Source organism: Trametes versicolor (assembly GCF_000271585.1).
Source record: "Trametes versicolor FP-101664 SS1 unplaced genomic scaffold TRAVEscaffold_1, whole genome shotgun sequence".
Taxonomy (NCBI): domain Eukaryota; kingdom Fungi; phylum Basidiomycota; class Agaricomycetes; order Polyporales; family Polyporaceae; genus Trametes; species Trametes versicolor.
Window position 1 is genome coordinate 2,723,182 of NW_007360321.1, and position 18,729 is coordinate 2,741,910.

At 59.4% G+C, this 18,729-nt stretch overlaps 8 protein-coding genes across 8 annotated transcripts; 3 read left to right on the forward strand and 5 right to left on the reverse strand.

Moving 5' to 3' along the window:
- Positions 1-471: 471 nt before the first annotated feature.
- On the reverse strand, positions 472-1,983 carry TRAVEDRAFT_68388 (NAD-P-binding protein; the record flags this gene model as incomplete). Its single annotated transcript, XM_008034812.1, has 6 exons — positions 472-653; positions 707-768; positions 829-1,088; positions 1,149-1,456; positions 1,536-1,678; positions 1,748-1,983. 6 exons carry the CDS (start codon positions 1,981-1,983, stop codon positions 529-531), a joined length of 1,134 nt encoding a protein of 377 aa, XP_008033003.1. The 3' UTR covers positions 472-528.
- An 890-nt stretch (positions 1,984-2,873) lies between these two features.
- On the forward strand, positions 2,874-3,958 carry TRAVEDRAFT_25739 (flavo protein). The gene is made up of 3 exons (XM_008033659.1): positions 2,874-2,942; positions 3,028-3,721; positions 3,773-3,958. Exon 2 carries the CDS (start codon positions 3,080-3,082, stop codon positions 3,707-3,709), a length of 630 nt encoding a protein of 209 aa, XP_008031850.1. The 5' UTR covers positions 2,874-2,942; positions 3,028-3,079; the 3' UTR covers positions 3,710-3,721; positions 3,773-3,958.
- A 150-nt stretch (positions 3,959-4,108) lies between these two features.
- On the reverse strand, positions 4,109-5,566 carry TRAVEDRAFT_16631 (NAD-P-binding protein; the record flags this gene model as incomplete). The annotated part of the gene is made up of 6 exons (XM_008033551.1): positions 4,109-4,233; positions 4,286-4,347; positions 4,410-4,663; positions 4,715-5,022; positions 5,087-5,229; positions 5,334-5,566. 6 exons carry the CDS (start codon positions 5,564-5,566, stop codon positions 4,109-4,111), a joined length of 1,125 nt encoding a protein of 374 aa, XP_008031742.1.
- A 727-nt stretch (positions 5,567-6,293) lies between these two features.
- TRAVEDRAFT_16632 (NAD-P-binding protein) lies at positions 6,294-7,711 on the reverse strand (the record flags this gene model as incomplete). Its single annotated transcript, XM_008033552.1, has 6 exons — positions 6,294-6,418; positions 6,474-6,535; positions 6,596-6,840; positions 6,900-7,207; positions 7,264-7,406; positions 7,530-7,711. 6 exons carry the CDS (start codon positions 7,709-7,711, stop codon positions 6,294-6,296), a joined length of 1,065 nt encoding a protein of 354 aa, XP_008031743.1.
- Positions 7,712-8,782: 1,071 nt separating this feature from the next.
- Positions 8,783-10,253, reverse strand: TRAVEDRAFT_159091 (NAD-P-binding protein; the record flags this gene model as incomplete). The annotated part of the gene is made up of 6 exons (XM_008034813.1): positions 8,783-8,948; positions 9,001-9,062; positions 9,123-9,370; positions 9,426-9,733; positions 9,788-9,930; positions 10,021-10,253. 6 exons carry the CDS (start codon positions 10,251-10,253, stop codon positions 8,824-8,826), a joined length of 1,119 nt encoding a protein of 372 aa, XP_008033004.1. The 3' UTR covers positions 8,783-8,823.
- A 2,292-nt stretch (positions 10,254-12,545) lies between these two features.
- Positions 12,546-14,968, forward strand: TRAVEDRAFT_68390 (uncharacterized protein). Its single transcript, XM_008034814.1, has 5 exons — positions 12,546-12,819; positions 12,873-13,367; positions 13,429-13,617; positions 13,677-14,472; positions 14,525-14,968. Exons 1-5 carry the CDS (start codon positions 12,581-12,583, stop codon positions 14,588-14,590), a joined length of 1,785 nt encoding a protein of 594 aa, XP_008033005.1. The 5' UTR covers positions 12,546-12,580; the 3' UTR covers positions 14,591-14,968.
- A 327-nt stretch (positions 14,969-15,295) lies between these two features.
- TRAVEDRAFT_16635 (uncharacterized protein) lies at positions 15,296-16,338 on the reverse strand (the record flags this gene model as incomplete). Its single annotated transcript, XM_008033553.1, has 5 exons — positions 15,296-15,334; positions 15,389-15,459; positions 15,700-15,924; positions 15,983-16,120; positions 16,197-16,338. The coding sequence occupies 5 exons, from the start codon at positions 16,336-16,338 to the stop codon at positions 15,296-15,298; spliced, it is 615 nt and encodes a 204-aa protein (XP_008031744.1).
- Positions 16,339-17,132: 794 nt separating this feature from the next.
- On the forward strand, positions 17,133-18,725 carry TRAVEDRAFT_68391 (uncharacterized protein). Its single transcript, XM_008034815.1, has 4 exons — positions 17,133-17,420; positions 17,479-17,643; positions 17,703-18,091; positions 18,154-18,725. Exons 1-4 carry the CDS (start codon positions 17,312-17,314, stop codon positions 18,679-18,681), a joined length of 1,191 nt encoding a protein of 396 aa, XP_008033006.1. The 5' UTR covers positions 17,133-17,311; the 3' UTR covers positions 18,682-18,725.
- Positions 18,726-18,729: the final 4 nt, after the last annotated feature.

The following is an 18,729-nucleotide window of genomic DNA, read 5'->3' on the forward strand; positions in this document are numbered from 1 at the left end:
ACAAGTTTGTAAGAGCGACTCAAATGACGTAAGATCGTGCCGCCGTGGTGACTTGAGTCGGCCCGATAATATGAGCCTCTGCGTATATAGCACTACCAATCGGCGGCCGGGGAGCCGGAATTCAGTATTCAACACCCTCATCTTTATCTGGGAGAGTATCATGCAGGGCAGAACCAGGAGCAGGCACGCTCATGCGTACGCGGCGCGTGTAGAATGAAATGTCACGTTATCGCGTCTGAAGATATTCGTACACGCGACGCGTCCACCTCGCCGCGGACGACGATATCCCCATGCATGACAACTTGCTTCGGGAGGAGCCATTGTCTTCCGCCTCCGAACGTGAGGCTGGTTCACGAGCCTAACAACTAGTGCTTGCATGTATAACGCCCATACATATCGTTACCTGGCCACACTCGCGTACCGATACGTTCGGAAAGCGGGTGCGTCTTATTGATGGTTGCCGAACTAGCTGTGAAACATTATAGATTAAGACAGGTATACAAAAGGCTGGTTCGTTGTACGCGTCGTTCACTCCACGGAAGGGTCCACCTTTACCACAACCTTGCCCGTCGCCCTCTGCGACAACAGCCGCTCGTACGCCTTCTTCGTGTCTTCGAACGCGTGCACCGAGTCCACCAGCGGGCGAATCTTACCTATAAAGGCGTCAGGACGAGACACAGAAATAAATCAGGGGGCAAACACCTACCCTGCTCGACCAACGTTGCGAAGTCCTTCAAGTCCTTCTGGACAGGTTTTACTGCCACGAGCCTAGCAATCGCGATATCTCTTCAGCATCTCAACTGACAAGTACCCAACGAAATCACTCACTTCCACTTGCGCTTCACACCTCCGAGGAACGAAGGCCGCAAAAGCACATTCCACGCGAAGCTCGCAATGGTCCCGTACCCAGCACCCGAGGGTGACGGGCCAACCGACAAGAAGATACCGTTGGACGCGAGGTACGCCGGGCTGTGTATGAACAACGCTGGGTCGATGAGGCCAACCGCCTCATAAAAGACCTGGTACTTGGGCGTTACGTTTGCCGCGATGAGCTGCTCGTGCAGCGGCGCCTTCGTGTAGTCGAAGAACTACCCACGCAGCGAGGCTCGTCAGATGTCTTCGCCCGATAAGACGCATCGGGCACGCACCTCATCAGCACCCAAGCTGCGCACGTACTCCTCGTTCTTCGCGGACGCACTGGCGGTGACGTGCGCGCCCTTCGCCTTTGCGATCTGGATCGCGAACGCGCCGACCGCGGTGCTCCCGCCGTTGATGAACACGGACTGGCCCTCTTCGAGCTTCGCGAGCTCAATGAGCGCCTGGTACGCCGTCTGGCCTGCCAAGCTGAAGCCGGCCGCCTGTGTGGGCGTGATGTTCTTCGGCCGTGGGACGAGGTTAATGGCGGGGACCCGTGTGTATTGCGTGAGCGCGCCTTGGCCGCTGCTGATGCTCAGAGCTGTGGAGTGAGGGGAGCATGTGAGTAAGGGACGCATTCAACCAAGTCTTGAATTGAAACACGGCAGAAGAGCACGCACGGAAGGGGATCCAACCATAAACCTCGTCGCCCTCCTTGAACTCGGAGCCGTTCGCGTCCACGATAACACCCGCAAGGTCGTACTCTGCCGCATTCACGCGCTTGAGCACAAAGCCGGGCAGGAGGCCCATCGTCTTGTAGCCTCTGTGCCCGTACGTGGTCAGCTACACTGCCGCGTTCCTTCGGTATTCGCCATCGGGCAAGGGTACTCACACAGGGTTGAGCGCGGCGGCCTGCACCTTCACGAGGACCTCGCCCTTCTTGAGCTTCGCAGGAACAGGAATATCGACGAGGGCAAGGACGTCTGCAGGCTTGCCGCTCCGTGTCGCGCGCCATGCCTTCTGTGTTGAAGGCAGCGCAAGCTTCGCAGCGGGGGTGTCCGTGCTCGAGACCACGGTGGGCGCGGCGTCGGGAGCGGGAGGGGCGGGCGCGGGTTGTTCAACAGACATAGTGCGTGTAGTCAAGGTAGAGGTGGTGGTGGTGGTGGAAGGGAGAGAAAGAGAGATTAGACTTTGAGCAACGGAGCTAGTGCTTTCTCGCGCGAACGCAGGTATTTATCGCGTATACCATGACGCAGCCCTAGGCCGCACTTGGCCTTCAAATTCGCGCGCGACTTACAAAGCGCTGACTGCTCGCCGGCGCGCGACTGGTGCCGACCCGGGTGGGCCTGTACATGCATGCTCGACGAGATGGTACCTGCAGTGACTGCTCGCGCGACGACTGGGGGGGGGAGGATACGAAAAGGCCGATGCAAAAGCGCGGAATCGGGAGTGCAGCATCAAATTCACAAGCTTGTCAGTGTTGGAATGACGTAAGATCGCGTGGCACTGGTGGCTTGACGGTCCGGTAGCACGAGGCTCTGCGCACATCCCACCACCGACTGCCGGAGACCGGGATTCGATGCGGGACATCCTCCTGCAGCCTCGTATTCATCTTCATCGAGCAAGGCAGGCGTAATCATCATGACGGAAGCAGCTGGGGCTTACTCGTGCGCCCATAGTACGAGTAAAAATGTCACGTTACCGCGTCCAGCAGGTTCGCAAACGCGACGCGACGCGTCCCCTACTAGTCGCCAGGGCCGACAATCCCGTACGAGAGCGTGTCAGATTCTCAGTTTCAATAATCTTGCAGCTTTACCAGGGCGCATTAATATTGTTGCGACGACATAAACCGCGACGTCTGATATTTAGTTGACGCAGACTTCGTGAAATTGGGAGGCGAGGGCGCTACGGTACTTCCCTGGGTACGTCGGGCGCCAGACGTCCGATATCCGAGTGCTCCGTTCTTCGACTTCGACGACGATCCTTGACACAAACACCATCCCCCCGTTCTACGAGCCCGCATTCCTTGATAGCGCTGCGAAGACTGGCGTGGCGACACTATCCCTCTATCAAACTTAACGTCATCTGTAAGCTTGGTTCCCGTGCTGCGGCATCGAAGCGGATGGCGACATGGCTCTTCTGAGCTTGCTCATGTCCTCGAGCTATATCTAGACGACTTGGGCCCACAGCCAGTCCACACCAACTCTCCTCTACGCCTGCATAGATGTCCAAAGTCGCGGTCCTCCTAGGCAGCCTCCGCCGACCGGGAAACGGGATCGGAATAGCCTCCTGGCTCACCCCCGTCATTCGCCAGGGCTTCAACGACACCAAGTCTGCCGTCGCATCCCACAAACCCCCAGTCGACGTCGTCTTTCTTGATCCCACAAAACCCCCACTTCCTCTGGGTCCCCTCGTGGACGGCTCGCACGTACCCTCGGACATCCGCGACCCCACAAAACACCCAAACCCCGCCATGCGCGACTTCGCGACGTTCATCTCCTCGTGTAGCGCCCTCGTCGTCCTCGCGCCAGAGTATAACGGCTCGTACCCCGGCGAGCTGAAGAACACGCTCGACCACCTGTACTGGGAGTGGAGGAACAAGCCTGTCGCCGTCGTGACGTATGGCGGCGGCGGCGGGACGCGGTGTGCGGGGCTGCTGCGGTCGCTGCTCGGAAGTTCTCTCAAAATGCGTGTTGCGGAGAAAGGCGTGGCGATCAAGCTACCCAGGTCGCATTCTGGAGGCCAAGAGAGGGTGCCCACTGATGGACGTCCTCCGGACTGGTTGGAGGAATACAGGCCACAGGTGCTGGAGGTGGTGGCGGAGCTGCAGCGGCTGATGGCTGACAAGTCTTGAGAGATCCTCGCGGTGAGTGCCTTACGACGGTGAGACCTTCATCTGTTTGACGTTCTTTTGAAGTGCTCCCAGCGGAGCACAAACTCCTCCCTAGCTAGACGACCGACAGTGGTGTATGCCAACAGCTGCAGCTTAAGATACCCTTGGATATACTGGTCCTTAGCGCCCCCCACCCACATAGCTTTCCACACCCCTTGTCCCGATTCTTGGTTTTGCATGGAACGCCATGCGGGGATGATTCAGTTTGAACCACACAACCGAACGTGACAAGAACCGCGGGCGACCAGAAGAATTCCTGGATACGCCCCATAGAATGATCACCTGCTGCAATGATATGAAGGTACTCCTGGGTATACTTACTGTATCTACGTTTACAGTGACAGCGCTGCGGCACACTCCTCACGCTGCGTCGGGGTCCACCTTCACTACCACCTTCCCCGTCGCCCGTTTCGTCAGAATCCGCTCGTATGCCTTCAGCACCTGTTCAAACGCGTGCACCGAGTCCACCACCGGTCGAACTTTGCCTAGCAAAACGTTGGTGTACAGGACAACGGGCATCGGCTACGAAGCTCATACCTTCCTCGACCAACTTTGCGAACCCCTTCAGGTCCTCTGCAACGGGCTTCACCGCTACAAGCCTGGTAGCCGTATCACCCTATCAACACACGAACGGTGGAACGTAGCTCGAGGTGGAACTTACTTCCACTTGCGTTTCACACCGCCGAGGAATGACGGCCGCAGGAGCACGTTCCACGCAAAGCTCGCAATATTCCCGATCCCAGAGCCCTGTGGGCCGACCGACAAGAAGATCCCCTTAGGCCCAAGGTACGCCGGGCTGTGCACGAACAGCGCAGGGTCCAGAATGCCGACCGTCTCATAGAAGACGTCGTATTTAGGCGTCACGTTGGCTGCCACGAGCTGCTCGTGCAGCGGCGCCTTCGTGTAATCGAAGAACTACTCGCCCAGGTTAGCGTTCTACGCACTCTCCTCACCACCGGCACGCACCTCATCGGCGCCCAAGCCGCGCACGTACTGCTCGTTCTTTGCAGATGCGCTCGCGGCGACGTGCGCGCCCTTTGCCTTCGCGATTTGGATCGCGAACGACCCGACGGCGGTGCTCCCGCCGTTGATGAACACGGATTGGCCCTCCTTCAGCTTCGCAAGGTCGAAAAGCGCCTGGTAGGCCGTCAGGCCCGCGACGGTAAAGCCTGAGGCTTCCGTGGGCGTCACGTTCTTCGGGCGCAGGACGACGTCCACGGCTGGGAGGCGCGTGTACTGCGAGAGCGCGCCCTGGCCCGTGCTTAGGTTCTGATCTGTGCGCGCGCGAGAGCGGGGCGGTAAGCTACGCGTAGGGAGGGCGGGCGGCGGAGGACTCACTCAGCGGGATCCAGCCGAACACCTCGTCGCCTTCCTTCAGGTCTGTGCCGTTACCGTCCACAACGACGCCCGCGAGGTCGAACTCTGTCGACACCAAGCGCTTGAGCAGGAAGCTTGGCAGGAAGCCCATCGCCTTGTGCCCTCTGTGCCCTCACCACGCCGGTCAGTGACTCCACCACTTCGCCATCGCGCGCACCCCGTGCGGGATGCGCCACAAAGGACAACATTGGGATGTGCAGTCACTCACACAGGGTTGAGCGCCGCGGCCTGCACCTTCAGGAGTATCTCACCCTTCTTCAGCTTCGTCGGGACCGGCGCGTCCGCGAGCTTGAGCACGTCCTCCGGCTTCCCCTTGCGCGTCACGCGCCATGTCTTCTGCGTTGCAGGGATCTTCTTCTCCGCAGTTGTGGGGCCAGGCGTGGCTTCGTCTTTCGCGGGGGCGGCAGGAGCCGGGGCCGGAGTGGGTTGTTCAGCAGACATCGCGTGGTGGAGTGTAATATGGGGTGGAGCGCGGCGGGGACAAAGGTCGTCAGAGATATAGCTTAAGAAAAGCGTGGGCCTCGGGGCCGACTGCTCGCGCGAACGGGGGTATTTATCGCGCGTGTGCGACTCTGACACTAGAAGTAAGTACCCACGCGGCTGGAGATTTTGGGAAAACGCGCGGCTCCATGAGTTCTCTAGGAAAGCTCTTGCCGAGGATGCGTGGGCCTTATGGCAGCAGCTCGCGCGTCGCGCTGCGCGTTCGCATTGAAAGCCTATAGACATGCACACGGGCAGCGTGACCGGAGGTGCGCGTACTGAGTAGGCCTGCGCCGTTTGGTGACGCGTACTCTTTCGTATGCTGCCGCGTTCAACGACACCACTGCGAAGCTGCGCTATGATTGCGGAGGCAGAGGATTCTATAGGTTCGACACAAACCCCGAACACGTGAACGTGAACGGTCTTGGTATGAAACTAGAGGATTCTATGGGAGAACGAGTGTGACAACTCCTGAATTGGTATATTGCGCAAGATCGCGTGAGAGCCCAGCGGGGTAAGACTGATGGCACCCGCCGATATTGACCAGCGACTCCGGTCGGAGGTTCGCGGGTACCTCTCCAAAAGACGTCCCTCTGTGCCTCCTGAATGCAATACAGATATTAAGGCAAGTACTCAGGGGTATATTCACTCTATCTACAGCTACAGCAGCAGCACTAAAGCGCACCGCTCACCCTACGGTGGGGTCCACCTTCACTACCACCTTGCCCGTCGCCCGGCTCGTCAATAGTCGCGCGTAGGCCGAAAGCGCATCTTCGAACACGTACACCGAGTCCACCACCGGTCGAAGTTTGCCTAGCAGTCCAATGTCAACAAGGAACCCAACAAACTTTGGATCAGAAGCACGCACCCTCCTCGACCAACTTCGCGAACCCCTTCAGGTCCTCTTGGCTGGACTTGACCTGGATGAGCCTGACAATCGCGTCAGCCTGTTAGGTCGTGGCCAGCTGAACATTCACAAATCATACGCACTTCCACTTGCGCTTCACGCCGCCGAGGAACGATGGTCGCAGGAGCACATTCCACGCGAAGCTCACGACCCCAGGGCCTTGTGGGCCGACCGACAGGAAGATCCCCTTCGGTGCGAGGTACGCTGCGCTGTGTACATATAGCGTGGGGTCCATGAGGCCGGCCGTTTCGAAGAAGACGTCGTATTTGGGCGAGACGTTGGCCGCAACCAGTTGCTCGTGCAGCGGCGCCTTCGTGTAATCGAAGAACTACGCGCCGAGGTCAGCATTCTATGCCGTCATATTCGCGCGCAATCGCTGACACTCACCTCGTCTGCGCCTAGGCCACGCACGTACTGCTCGTTCTTCGCCGACGCGCTCGCGGCGACGCGCGCGCCCTTCGCCTTCGCGATCTGGATGGCGAACGACCCAACGGCGGTACTGCCGCCGTTGATGAATACGGACTGGCCCGCCTGAAGTTTCGCGAATTCGAGGAGCGCTTGGTACGCTGCCAGACCCGCGATGGGGAAGCCTGCCGCCTCAGTCGGAGTGACGTTTTGAGGTCGCAGGATGATGTCCGTGGCGAGGAGGCGCGTGTATTGCGAGAGCGCGCCCTGGCCTGTGCTGATATTCTGGACTGCACGCGGGGGTGAGAACGGCCGTGCGGGTGCAGGGGAACGCAAGGACACTCACAGATCGGGATCCAGCCAAACACCTCGTCGCCCTCCTTGAAGCCCGTGCCGTTGGCATCCACGACGACGCCCGCGACGTCGAATTCAGGTGCGGTCAGGCGCTTCAGCAGGAATCCGGGCAGCATGCCCATCAACTTGCTCCCTCTGTGTGCGTATCACGTCGGTCAATCGTGCACTCTCGTCCAGCATATGTCACAGACCCCGCACACGAGCCGGATTGCTCCGCGCGGGGAACGCGTGATATCCGTGCAATTAATGAACACTCACACAGGGTTGAGCGCGGCGGCCTGCACCTTGATGAGCACCTCGCCCTTCTTGAGCTTCGCGGAGATGGGCGCGTCGCCGAATTTGAGGACCTTCTCGGGCTTCCCACTGCCCGTTACGCGCCACGCCTTCTGCGTCGCGGGAAGCTTCTTCTCCGAGGGTGTAGGGGTATGTTGTGCAGACATTGTGTGGTGGAATGTAGTCGAGGTGGAATTCAGTGGAAACGGTGATCGTCAGGAATCAAGAGAAGTGTGTGAGGCGGGGATGAGTATGAGTGCTAGTCTGCTAGATGGTCGCGCCAGCCATGGTTTTATATCATTCGTGTCCGGGAGGGCAGACCAGCAGGCCTAGTGCTTGTATCCGCGACAGGCAAGTGATGGATGGACATTGGCACTAGCAGGTACCGGTACCCGCACAACTAGAGGAAGGGGAAATCATCCGGGCACATTAGCTGTTAGCGAGGACGCGTGTTAGATCCTGCAGAAGTTCGCGCTGCACCGCGCGAGACCGCGCGTGTGCATCCAGGTCTGCCTGCAGAGTCACAGTGGACGTTACCGCAGGCACCAACTGACGGGAGGAGTTTCGACCGTCGGGTGAGACGCACCGCCTCGAATGACACAGCAATGAACGACGCTAGCTGTGTGGCTGCGCTTGATTGAGTGGGAAGTGGATGATGGGGGACGAGTTGGCCGTGGATTTGGAGATTGCGTGAGATCGCGTGGGCTCAGCGACATTGATATCCGTGTCATCACCGGATAGTAATGCGACAGTGTCCGTTAGCCTCGGACCCGTACCCTCGCAGCCGGACTTGCTTGTGGGTGGGGGTGGCTAGCCCGGAACCTTTGCTATAGCACAGGTATTCAGTAGTTGGTCCGGGACCCAGATCGTGATCCGCGCTGTACAGGCAGGGTGCGGACTGTTCGAGGGCATCCGTCCGAGTCGGATTGATGGGGTGAGGCTTTTATCCTCCTGACGTTTCCCTGCGGGATTTTCAGCAAAGCCTAAACTCCATCTACACACCTCACCCTCTTCCGTGTTTCTCGGACCTACATCGACCTCCAAATTCTGTTCCTCGAGCGGTAGAGTTACATGCAGTTACGCCATGCGTTAACGCGTGCGGCACTTACCTGCGTGCTGTACAGGACTCAACCTCAGCAACACCGCGACACTCGACAGGAATCGCAAGCACTCATGGGTTCGCCAACACGCATCTAGATCGCTCCTTAGTGCAGCTTGACAGATATTAAGGGGTTTTTGTAGGGTAAAGTCACCGTACACATATAGGTACGGCCGCGGATCACGCTACGGTGGGATCCACCTTGACGATCACTTTCCCCGTCGCGCGACCGGTCAGTATACGCTCGTACGCCTTGAGCGCATCTTCGAACTCATATACGGAGTCCACCAGCGGGCGGATTTTGCCTATCGAGGCGTCAACACACAGCACAGCAAGCATTTAGTGCCAAGTACGTACCTTCCTCGACCAACTCCGTGACCGCCTTCAGGTCCTCCGGGACAGGCTTCACTTGAATCATCCTGGCACTCGCGTCAGCGTGCTGCGCTAAGGTTGATTGAACATCAAGACAAGTGACTCACTTCCATTTGCGGTTCACGCCTCCCAGGAATGTCGGCCGCAGAAGCACGTTCCACACGAAGCTCAGCATCCCGGAGCCCTGTTGTGGGCCGACCGACAGGAATATGCCCTGCGGCGCGAGGTACGCCGGGCTATGTACGAACAGCGCGGGGTCCACGAGGCCGACCGTGTCGTAAATGACGTGGTACTTAGGCGTTACGTTCGCCGCGATGAGTTGTTCGTGCAGGGGTGCCTTCGTGTAGTCGAAGAACTGCTCGACATGGTTAGAATTCTGCATCCCACTAGTCAAAACTATTGAGACGCACCTCGTCAGCGCCTAGGCCACGCACATACTGCTCATTCTTCGCAGATGCACTCGCGGCAACGTGCGCGCCCTTCGCCTTCGCGAGCTGGATCGCAAATGACCCGACCGCGGTGCTTCCGCCGTTAATGAACACCGACTGGCCCGCCTCGAGCTTCGCAAAATCAAACAGGCCCTCGTACGCCGTGAGCGCGACGATAGGCAGGCCCGAAGCCTCGATGGGCGTGATGTTTTTCGGGCGCAAGATGACGTTTGCAGCGGGGGAGCGCGTGTACTGCGCGAGCGCGCCCTGACCAGTGGTGATCGCTTGGACTGTGCGCGCGTGAGAACGACGATGAAATCGGTCTTTGAGAGCGTACTACTCACAGACTGGATGCCAGCCAAACACCTCGTCGCCCTCCTTGAACTCCGTGCCGTTCGCGTCCACGATCACGCCCGCAAAGTCGAACTCGGTCGACACCCAGCGCTTGAGCACGAAGCTCGGCACATTGCCCATGAGCTTGTGCCCTCTATAGTACAATATGTCCGGTCAGTCTCTGCAATCACGATTTCTCACCGCGCCCGCGCCGCATCGGGCATAGGGCGCACGGAGCACTCACACAGGGTTGAGCGCGGTGGCTTGGACCTTGATGAGCACCTCGCCCTTCTTGAGCTTCGCGGGGACGGGCGCGTCGGCGAGCTTGAGCACGTCTGCGGGCTTGCCCTTGCGCGTTACGCGCCATGTCTTCTGGATCGCCGGGATCTTCTCGATAGTGGGGTCCGCGCTGGTAGAGGCTTCGGTTCTCGAAGGCCCAGCAGCCGCAGGAGCAGGAGCAGTTTGTGCAGCAGACATTGTTAGGGGAGTGTGGTGGAGGTAGGATGCAGAGGAGGTAGTCGTCAGGGGTTTGGAGAACTGGGGAATGGAGCTAGGTGCAGCTCAGTGCCCCGCGAGCGGCGGTATTTATCGCGCCCGCCCCATGAGCTAGAACATGCTAATGCCTGGGCACGCGATGCACAAGGAGTGAACGAGCATTGGCAATACCCACTACCTAGAAGGTAGCGGGGATAATGTCCGCGCGACCGGAGATGTAGGTCGTGCGCCCGTACTGTTCGAGCTGCTGCCGAGGACGCGTAGATCCTATGGCAGCTCGCGCGGCCCCGCGCATGCACTCAATGTGGATGTGCGGAGACACGACGGAAGCAGGCCGAGGTGTCCGTAGCGTGCTCGCGCTGTCGGCTGACGCATACGAGTGTTTCGTCTGTGGCTGCGTTGAACGACGCTAGCTGCGTGGTTGGTAAGCGACGCTGAAATTGGAGGGGAGGAGAATGATATGGGAGGACGAGTGAGTTGGATTTGCATATTGCGCGCGCGCTTGCATGCACTCAGCGGAGCTGATAGCAGTAGCAGCACTGCGACGATATACCGACCGCCGGGAAATGGGAGTCAGGATTTCGATGGTCAGTACTCAGCAAGTACTCAGCGTCGAGGAGTCGTTGCGTGTCCAGCAGACGAGCACTGACGAGACTGTACTCAAAAAGAACAGAGAGGGAGAGAGTTCACCGGAAGGAACGAGGCGAAGCGTGCGTACGCTCAGAAGGCGGCCGATGGACGTTATCTCCTACACGTTGCGGTGCACTTTATTGCAATTGCCTGTCCGTGTAGCGTATATATAACGGAGCTTGAGCTTGAAGTTACTCATGGACGTGTCTATCGAGCCAGCCAAGGCTTCGACAATCGCCATCAATGAGCGTATTCCTTCTTGCCAGCCGTGATTCGTGGGCCTGAGACGTAGCAGGGGGACGGTGGAGCAGGACAAGATGCCGAAGGTGCGCCAGGGTGATCCAGACGAGACGGCTCGAGCTAAACGTCATTCCTAGCGAGAGCGGGGAGATATCCAAGCAACGGTGGGAGGTGTATGGTGGAATGGGGAAGCCACGAGGCGAGGCCGCCAGACTGGCTCGCAGCCCACGCTCCGCAAGAAGCGGGGAGTATTCCCGGGGCGCTTGAGGCGGAAACGAGACACAGCGGCGTTACAGTAGTCCGACGTTGGGCGCGACATCGACAAGCAGTGAGACAGGAGGAGGGAACGCGGACAGACAGGAGGCAGCAGGAGATTATGGCCGCCAAGGGAGAGAGACCGGGGAGAGGACAAGGAGTGGGTGCACGGCCGGGATGCCGGGGAGAGCTGGACACGGCAGAGTGCGCCTCGCTCGCTTTCGACTGCAATCGACCGCACAGCTGTCAGGGGCGGTCCGCGATCGCCGATCGCGTCTGCTGCGCGCCGTCCTGCACCATTCACGCATGCACCACCGTGCCCCGACGCGTCGAGCGCAGCGGCGGGCGCGAGGGCGGGCGGGCGTCGGGACCGAGGCTCGCGGGCGCGGTCTCGGTAGCTACGCAGCAGGCCGTGGAGGCGAGCCGGCGGGACGGGGCCCGGGGAGGAGGAGGGAGAGAGCGCTGCGATGTGCGCATACATGACGTTTCGGCTAATTCCAGGCGCGCGTCGGGAGTAGGTGTGGAAATATATCGATTTATCGTGCACGCCGTGCCCGCCCCGCCCGGCGCATGCGGCCGTGGGGCTTCCTCTTGCTCTACTTACTGCCTCTTCCTTCCCGACCACCATGTCCTCCCCAGGACCCGGCCATGCCCATACTTAGCTCCATCCACGCCCGCGCACCACTTATCGCCAACGACAAAAGACAAGCCTCCGCCACAGGTGAGCCCTTCTCGCCCACGCCCCTCATATCTCCTTCTACTCCGTCTCCGCGGCCCCCTTCCCTCCGCTGCCCCTCGCACGTCCACGTTCCGTATCCCAGTCCCCGCAGTGTTCCACAAATACCCCGCCCGCGCACCTCCCCACCCACGCGTGGTCGAGTCGGTCTGCTGCGTTCGCCCCCCACCACGCAGGACGTGCTAGACCCCCCTCGCTCGCCGCGCCCCCGCCCTGGCTGGTGTGGGTCTACGGGTCGCTTCCATACCCAGTCAGCATCTTCTTTCCTGTGGCCAGAACGCTCATCATGGCGTCCTCGCTTACAGGCTCGTCTCCTTCTCCTGCTCTTTCTACTGTCCTCTCTGCTTCCCAGCCTGCCACTGACTCTGCATCTCTTCCATCCACCGCACCTTCCACGTCCGCTTCATCTCCATCAACAACAACGCCTTCCATAACTGGTCAATCCACCATGGCCTCCAACGCCTCGCAAAACCAATCAACTGCATCCTCCGCATCGGTCTTCACGCCCGTTTCGGCCTCGGTACAACTGTCCTCTGCAACCGCTGCCCAACCTGTTTCGGTATCAGCTTCAGCCTCTGCCGATTCTGCGTCAAGTACGTCCGCCGGCTCGGCCACCTCCGCGGATCCCACGACTGCTTCGGAAACATCGAGTCCGACTGCATCGCAGGCGACGGCAGCAGCTACCTCGTAAGTTTTAGCAGGGTGGCTTCAAAAGAAGATGCTCACGTGTAGCTATATAGATCCGCCATGGCGACTACGTCTACTTCCGTAACGGGAGTCTCGACTTCATCGTCCTCGAAAGCGTCAGCATCGGGAGATGATGCCTCGACCACCGAAACTACGACCACGGCTACGTCCGCTTCTACCTCCTCTACATCGACCACTACCAACCAGTCTCCTCCGACTACGACCACGAATACGACCACGAACCCTCCAGACACGTCTACTGTAACGACCACGACTAATCCACCCACCACCAGCCCGCCTGTGACTAGTTCTACCACGACCTCTAACCCTCCCAACACTTCCACCACGACCACTGTCGTCACTCAACAAACCACGTCGAATCCTCCATCTGCCACGACCGAGGGGACTTCCACCACAACTGTGGCTTCGACGGACGTTGCAACAGTCACTCAAACAAGCACTGCTGTCAGTGAAGATAGCCAAACCGCTTCGGGAACGGATGTCTCTACATTAGTCCAAACCGACAGTTTAGTTACAAATCTCGTAACGTGAGCAGTCTTAAGTTGCACTTTCTACGTGCAATCGCATTGACCGAGTCGTTGTGTGTAGGACCACATTCCAGTCAACGGTGTTTGTCACTACGACGAACGGCGCAGGATCCACGATCACCAGCGCCCCTCCGTTTGTCACGGAAACACTGACGAGCACCGGCAGCGATGGTACCCCGAGCTTTGTGACGATCGTGGTTGAGAACCCTACGCCCATCTCCTCGAACAACAACGCCACCCAGGCGTCACAGTGCGTATTTCCGTCCGCCTTCTGAGAATCAGGATGACCGACATTGACATTCCTGACAGGTTCTTCCGCAACAAAGGTGCGGTGGCTGGAGTCTTCCTCATCGTCGGTCTGGCTGCGGCGTCGATCGTGCTCTTCTTCTTCTTCTACGTCCGACGCCGCCGCAGAACACAGCGTCTAGAGCACGACACCGCAGTCGCTTCCACGCTTGCTGCCGCGGGTTTCAATCGCCGCCCGCTCGACGGTGACGAGGAGGAGCGGAAAATGCAGATGACGCCTACGGCCTCGGGCACCCTGGCCACACTCCCGAACCCGAGTTATGGCTCGGGCGGCCTCAATGGGCAGCGCCCGCCATCAAGTGGGATGGACGACGCTACGAACACGGGCCCTTCGACACCTGGCGCCAACGGAGAGTACGATCCCTTCGCAGCATCTGGGACGATCCATCCACCGCCTGCGGCCTTCCCTGGGTCACGACGAGACGGGTACGCACCAGCACGGACGAGCAGCCCGCCTCCACCCGCATGGCAGCAACCTCTGCGGCAGCACACGCATAGCACTAGCACCAGCACCAGTTCCATGGGCTGGGGCCACGGTGCGAAAGGCAGCGTGGGGAGTCTTGAGCCGTTGCTATCTGGCTACTATCCAGGCGGCACGACGGAGCCGTCTACGCCTGGGGTGACGGACGGATTTGCCGGCAATAGTGCGCCCCCGGTACCGCCGAGGGATCCAAGAAGGGCGAGCGCGGAGGCGGCGCGACCGAAGGGTGGCGCGCTCGAGCGTGCATCGACCGCAAATTCGAGTAGTGTATACTCGATGGACGATTTGGACGCGCCTGCAGAGCGCCCCAAGCTAGAGGTATGTCGCACGCCCGGCGTTGTGAAGGGGATCATTGACTGACTTCTTGCAGGTTCGCAACCTTCCGGAAGGGGCGACGATCGGCGACATTTCAAGAGAACCGTCAAGACGTGGATGACCGCTACCGTGGGACGAATGATTTTCTCTCTCCGTGCTTCTGTACCGTTGGATCCTCTGCTTTGACGTGCTACACACCCCTTGCATAGTTACCTACACTCCGCTGCCCGCTTTCCAGGCATCGCCTCTCATCTTCCATCCCTCCCAAGTGGCTTTAGCTTATTCCCCCTCCTGCATTGCTCCGCAACCTGTGCCTGAACCCCGGTATATCCCCAGCATATGACCCAGTTGTAAGACAGTATCCCATCCCACGCGCGCTTCCTCTCGCACCCGCGCGCATGCGCACGACCCTTCCCTCCCACGGACTCTTCTCCCCGCGCACGGGGTGCAGCCGCGGCGGACTGTGTACCTGCTACCACGTACAGCCTGGGGCTCCGAGACAAACGCTTGCTTTTCCTAGTTCTTTAGTTAACCTTATCGCCGCTGTATCGTAGTCTGCTCCGCGTGGGCGCACGTACGAGTGACCCCACGCAGCGAGAACTTAGACGTGCCTTGCACATCGTGTCCCGATATGCGTAGATACTGGCATATGCGATGTATCTACGGGTGCGGAACTGCCTATATGTATAATACAACTGCCATACATTGCTACTTCGTCCTCGCGGACTTCGGTGAGTACATTCATTCATGTTGATACATTGGTTTGAGTCGGGGCTGCTCTCGGTGCTCCGCCATCGTGCACAAAATAATCCTCGCAGCGATACCTTCACAGCAATGTATCATGTGCCTGAGGGCCACCGCCAGTCTATTCATCAAGTCAGTAAGAGTTCGCACATGGCCCAAATATACGCCCACGTACCTTGCGCATCTGCCCGCGCTCGGCGACATTCGTGCTCCCCGTGACGCGCCCCGCGGCCTTCTCGATGCTCCCTAAATAGCAAGGCCGAGATATCCGCGTTAGGACCGCATGCACCGTAATTCAACAAGCTTAAGCATATGGGACAGGTCTAGGTGTTTGTTCGGGCGAAGCGGACGCTCGGCACTCGCGGCGATGCCAATCTCCCACTGGCAGCGCGGATCCGCACCAAGTGTGGGCCGCCTTGCGTCCGCCTTCGCGCGAACAAACCAAAAACCCGGGAGAAGGGGGAGGGGGGAAGGCACGGCACGCACCTAAGAACTTGTTCCCCATTCCGGGGTTGCCCGTCGAGCTGGCATGCGCACCTGCGCTGTCCATCTCGTCGTCCTCATTGTCGGGCTGGGCGCCCGCGCCGCCCCCAGGGAGGGCGGGCCCGGGTCCGCCACGGAAGTTGGGCGCGTTCGAGCCGAAGTTGTCGTCGCGCCCGGCCGCCGCGCGCCGCTCGTTGCCCATGGTCGGGCCAGCGTTGAAGTCGCCGCCTAAAACCATGCCGGTCAAACTCTGTTCGTCAAGGAGATGAGAGGGTATCGGACGTACCCTGCGCGCTGGTATCGGTACCGAGCTGACCGCCGTGGGAGGCGAAGACGCCGCCGGGGCCTCTGGCAGTCGAGGCGGTCCCGTCGGTTGCCATGCGGGTGCGGTCGAAGTTGCCGGAGTCGCCCCCAGGGAAGTCTCCTGCAGTAAAGAAGCGAGGCGGTTGTCTGACAGTGAGAAAGGTACATAGTAGGGATGGGGGAACGGGTTTACGCACCTTGCCTGACCTGGTTTTGACCGCGCGGGATGCCGCCGGTCTGGTCCTGTAAACCGCTGAAGTCGTTGGAGTCGTTCCACGGCTCAGCGCCCTGGTTCTGTCCGCCGAAGGAGGGGGGGTCGTTTTGTTGAGTGCGGTTCATGGTTGGTATTCCGAACGAGTTGGGAGGTTTGTCAGAGTGTAGTTGTTGAGAGAGACATGGGGAACGAGCCACTATATATCCTATGAGTGGACGCCCACGCCCGCGCATGAGCAAATCCTGACCTCATAGCTCCGTTATACACCATCGAGTGGTCCGAGTAGGGAAGGCAGGGACGTACTGCGCGGTGGAGACGTTCTGCGCCGGAGCACTGAGCATGGGTCATGCCGCCGTCGCTTGATCAACACATCTGCCGCGAATGTGGTTAGCCTTCGAAGAATGGCCACGTTACCGCCGGACTGTTCCAAGTCTGGAGACCCTGGCCGGAGTTCGCACCACGGCAAGGGAGTCGAAGTATTCTGTGGACATGCACAAAATTCAATAGCGTCGTGCTCACGGGTCCACGTCAGTGGTTGGATGAGAGAGGATCGTCTGTCATGGGCCTCGAGTCGCAACAAAGAAAGGTGTTGAGCGTCTCTTGAGCTGATAAGATTTTACACCGCAAGATGCTTAGTCCATGAAGAATCCCGGCAATCCTGCCACGTCTGCAGGTAGGAGCATGATGCTGGTCAACAACTTGGAGGATGGCTCGGAAGCGCCGCGTCAGGCTCGGAAACGCGGTGCCTGGGCCCTCGGTCCGAGGCAATTGCACAGCCACATGCCGGAATCGGACGCTCGCGTGTCTGCACCGCCTCAGTGATGGCAAACGTGTCCATTTAAGGCCCGGACCCAACTTGCTTCATAGCACCGTCCACACCCGCTCGCAACATCCCAGTACCAGACCACCACCATGATGTTGACGGACAAGAAGGACCCATTCAGCGACTCAAACGAGTTTCCTGCGGCAGGCCCTTCCGGTGCTCACGCTTCTTCCAATATTCCGCTCATACCTCAGGTCCAAGACATCGAGTCTTTCCCGCATGACGCGCTGGACGCGGCTCCGAAATACACCGAACACGCCCTGGAGGACGTGTACATGCCTGCTGGTGGCGAGGAGCCTCCTCCAGAGTTTGCGCCATACGAAGCCGAGTTCTTCATCTCGGGGCGCGACATTGTCTCGCACGACCCACATTTGAACCAAGACGGCAAGTTATTCTTGGCATATGCTTCTCTTCGTGCTGTTGCTCACATGGGACTACAAAGGTGAAGCGCTCTACCGTTTTCTTCTGTCGCAATCGCGGACACCGCCCGAGTATCTTCTCCATGCGCGCGGTACCCATACGGAGCACAAAACCCGCACAGTGTTCCGCAACGACTCGAAGGGACAATCCCGGGCTCACACCGAAACTTACACCGAAACAGTCACAGGTATGCTGTTGCGAATTTTGTTTGGTAGGCCGGGGATTGACCACCGACCTATCTTACAGACTTTGATTTCTACGTCAACATCGGCGCGCAGATCGTGCACGGTCCAATTCACTGGACAGTCCCGGACGCAGAACCTGCATATAGGGGCGAGATGGTCCCCCAGGTCGACTCCAACGACCTTGCTCCTCCGGATCCTGAGATAGGCCAGACTGGCGGGCGGCGCAAGGCGACGAAGCAGGAGATCAAAGCAGCCAAGGAGCGCAAGCGCCTCCGAGAGGCACACGGTCTTCCGCCGTGGATCGAGCCTGGTCCCGACTCGTGGTACAACTCAAGCGGCACTATTGCTCCTGCGGAAGCGCATGTGCTGGGCTCGTCCAAGTCGCTCAGGGAGTGGGCGGACGAGTATTGCGCGAGTGACAAGCTCCTGAAGGAGTTCACTTACACCAAGGTACGTTCTTGCAACAGACACTTATCTAAAGCTATATCCGCTAACGATTCAGCGTCACGCAGGTCATCTACGGCTGGAACATCGCCAACCTGCAAGAAGCCGTCACCTCCGCCATCCGCTCCGTCTACTCCCACAACGTAAAGCTTGAGTTCACCATGTCGCACCACAAGATCCGCATCCGCCCCGACAACCGCCTCGCGCGCACGCTCTCCAACAAGTGGCTCCTCTTCCTCCTCTGGATCCTCTTCATCTACCCCTTCATCTGGCTCTACAAGCGCTTCAGCCGGCGCGGCGGCGGCCGCTGGGAGGTCTGCGGGGGCGCGTACGCGCTCAAGACGTGGCGCGTCGAGCCGGGCGCGGTCCCCCCACCCCCAGAGGCGAACGACGGGCGGTGGAAGCAGACAAGGGACGGGCCGGTGCACCTCATTGGGGAGCGCGAGGGCGAGTGGTTCCAGCGCTGGGAGGGACCGATTCGGCGGGCGGTGATGGGCAGGGTGCAGTCCAAGACGCCTCTTGAGATTGCAAATGAGCCTGCGTTGATGTTGGACGGCTATCGCCCCTCGTACAGCTCGTTCCCGCGTCTTGTGTGAGCCGTACTTACCGGCTTCGACGCTTGTATCTTATTTACCACACCTCAC

Coding starts and splice junctions, on each gene's coding strand:
- TRAVEDRAFT_68390 (XM_008034814.1), top strand. CDS start 12,581: ATGGCCTCCAACGCCTCGCAAAACCAATCAACTGCATCCTCCGCATCG. Junction 13,368..13,428: donor TTAGTTACAAATCTCGTAAC/GTGAGCAGTCTT, acceptor CGTTGTGTGTAG/GACCACATTCCAGTCAACGG. Junction 13,618..13,676: donor AACGCCACCCAGGCGTCACA/GTGCGTATTTCC, acceptor CATTCCTGACAG/GTTCTTCCGCAACAAAGGTG.
- TRAVEDRAFT_68391 (XM_008034815.1), top strand. CDS start 17,312: ATGCCTGCTGGTGGCGAGGAGCCTCCTCCAGAGTTTGCGCCATACGAA. Junction 17,421..17,478: donor CCCACATTTGAACCAAGACG/GCAAGTTATTCT, acceptor GGGACTACAAAG/GTGAAGCGCTCTACCGTTTT. Junction 17,644..17,702: donor TTACACCGAAACAGTCACAG/GTATGCTGTTGC, acceptor CCTATCTTACAG/ACTTTGATTTCTACGTCAAC.
- TRAVEDRAFT_25739 (XM_008033659.1), top strand. CDS start 3,080: ATGTCCAAAGTCGCGGTCCTCCTAGGCAGCCTCCGCCGACCGGGAAAC.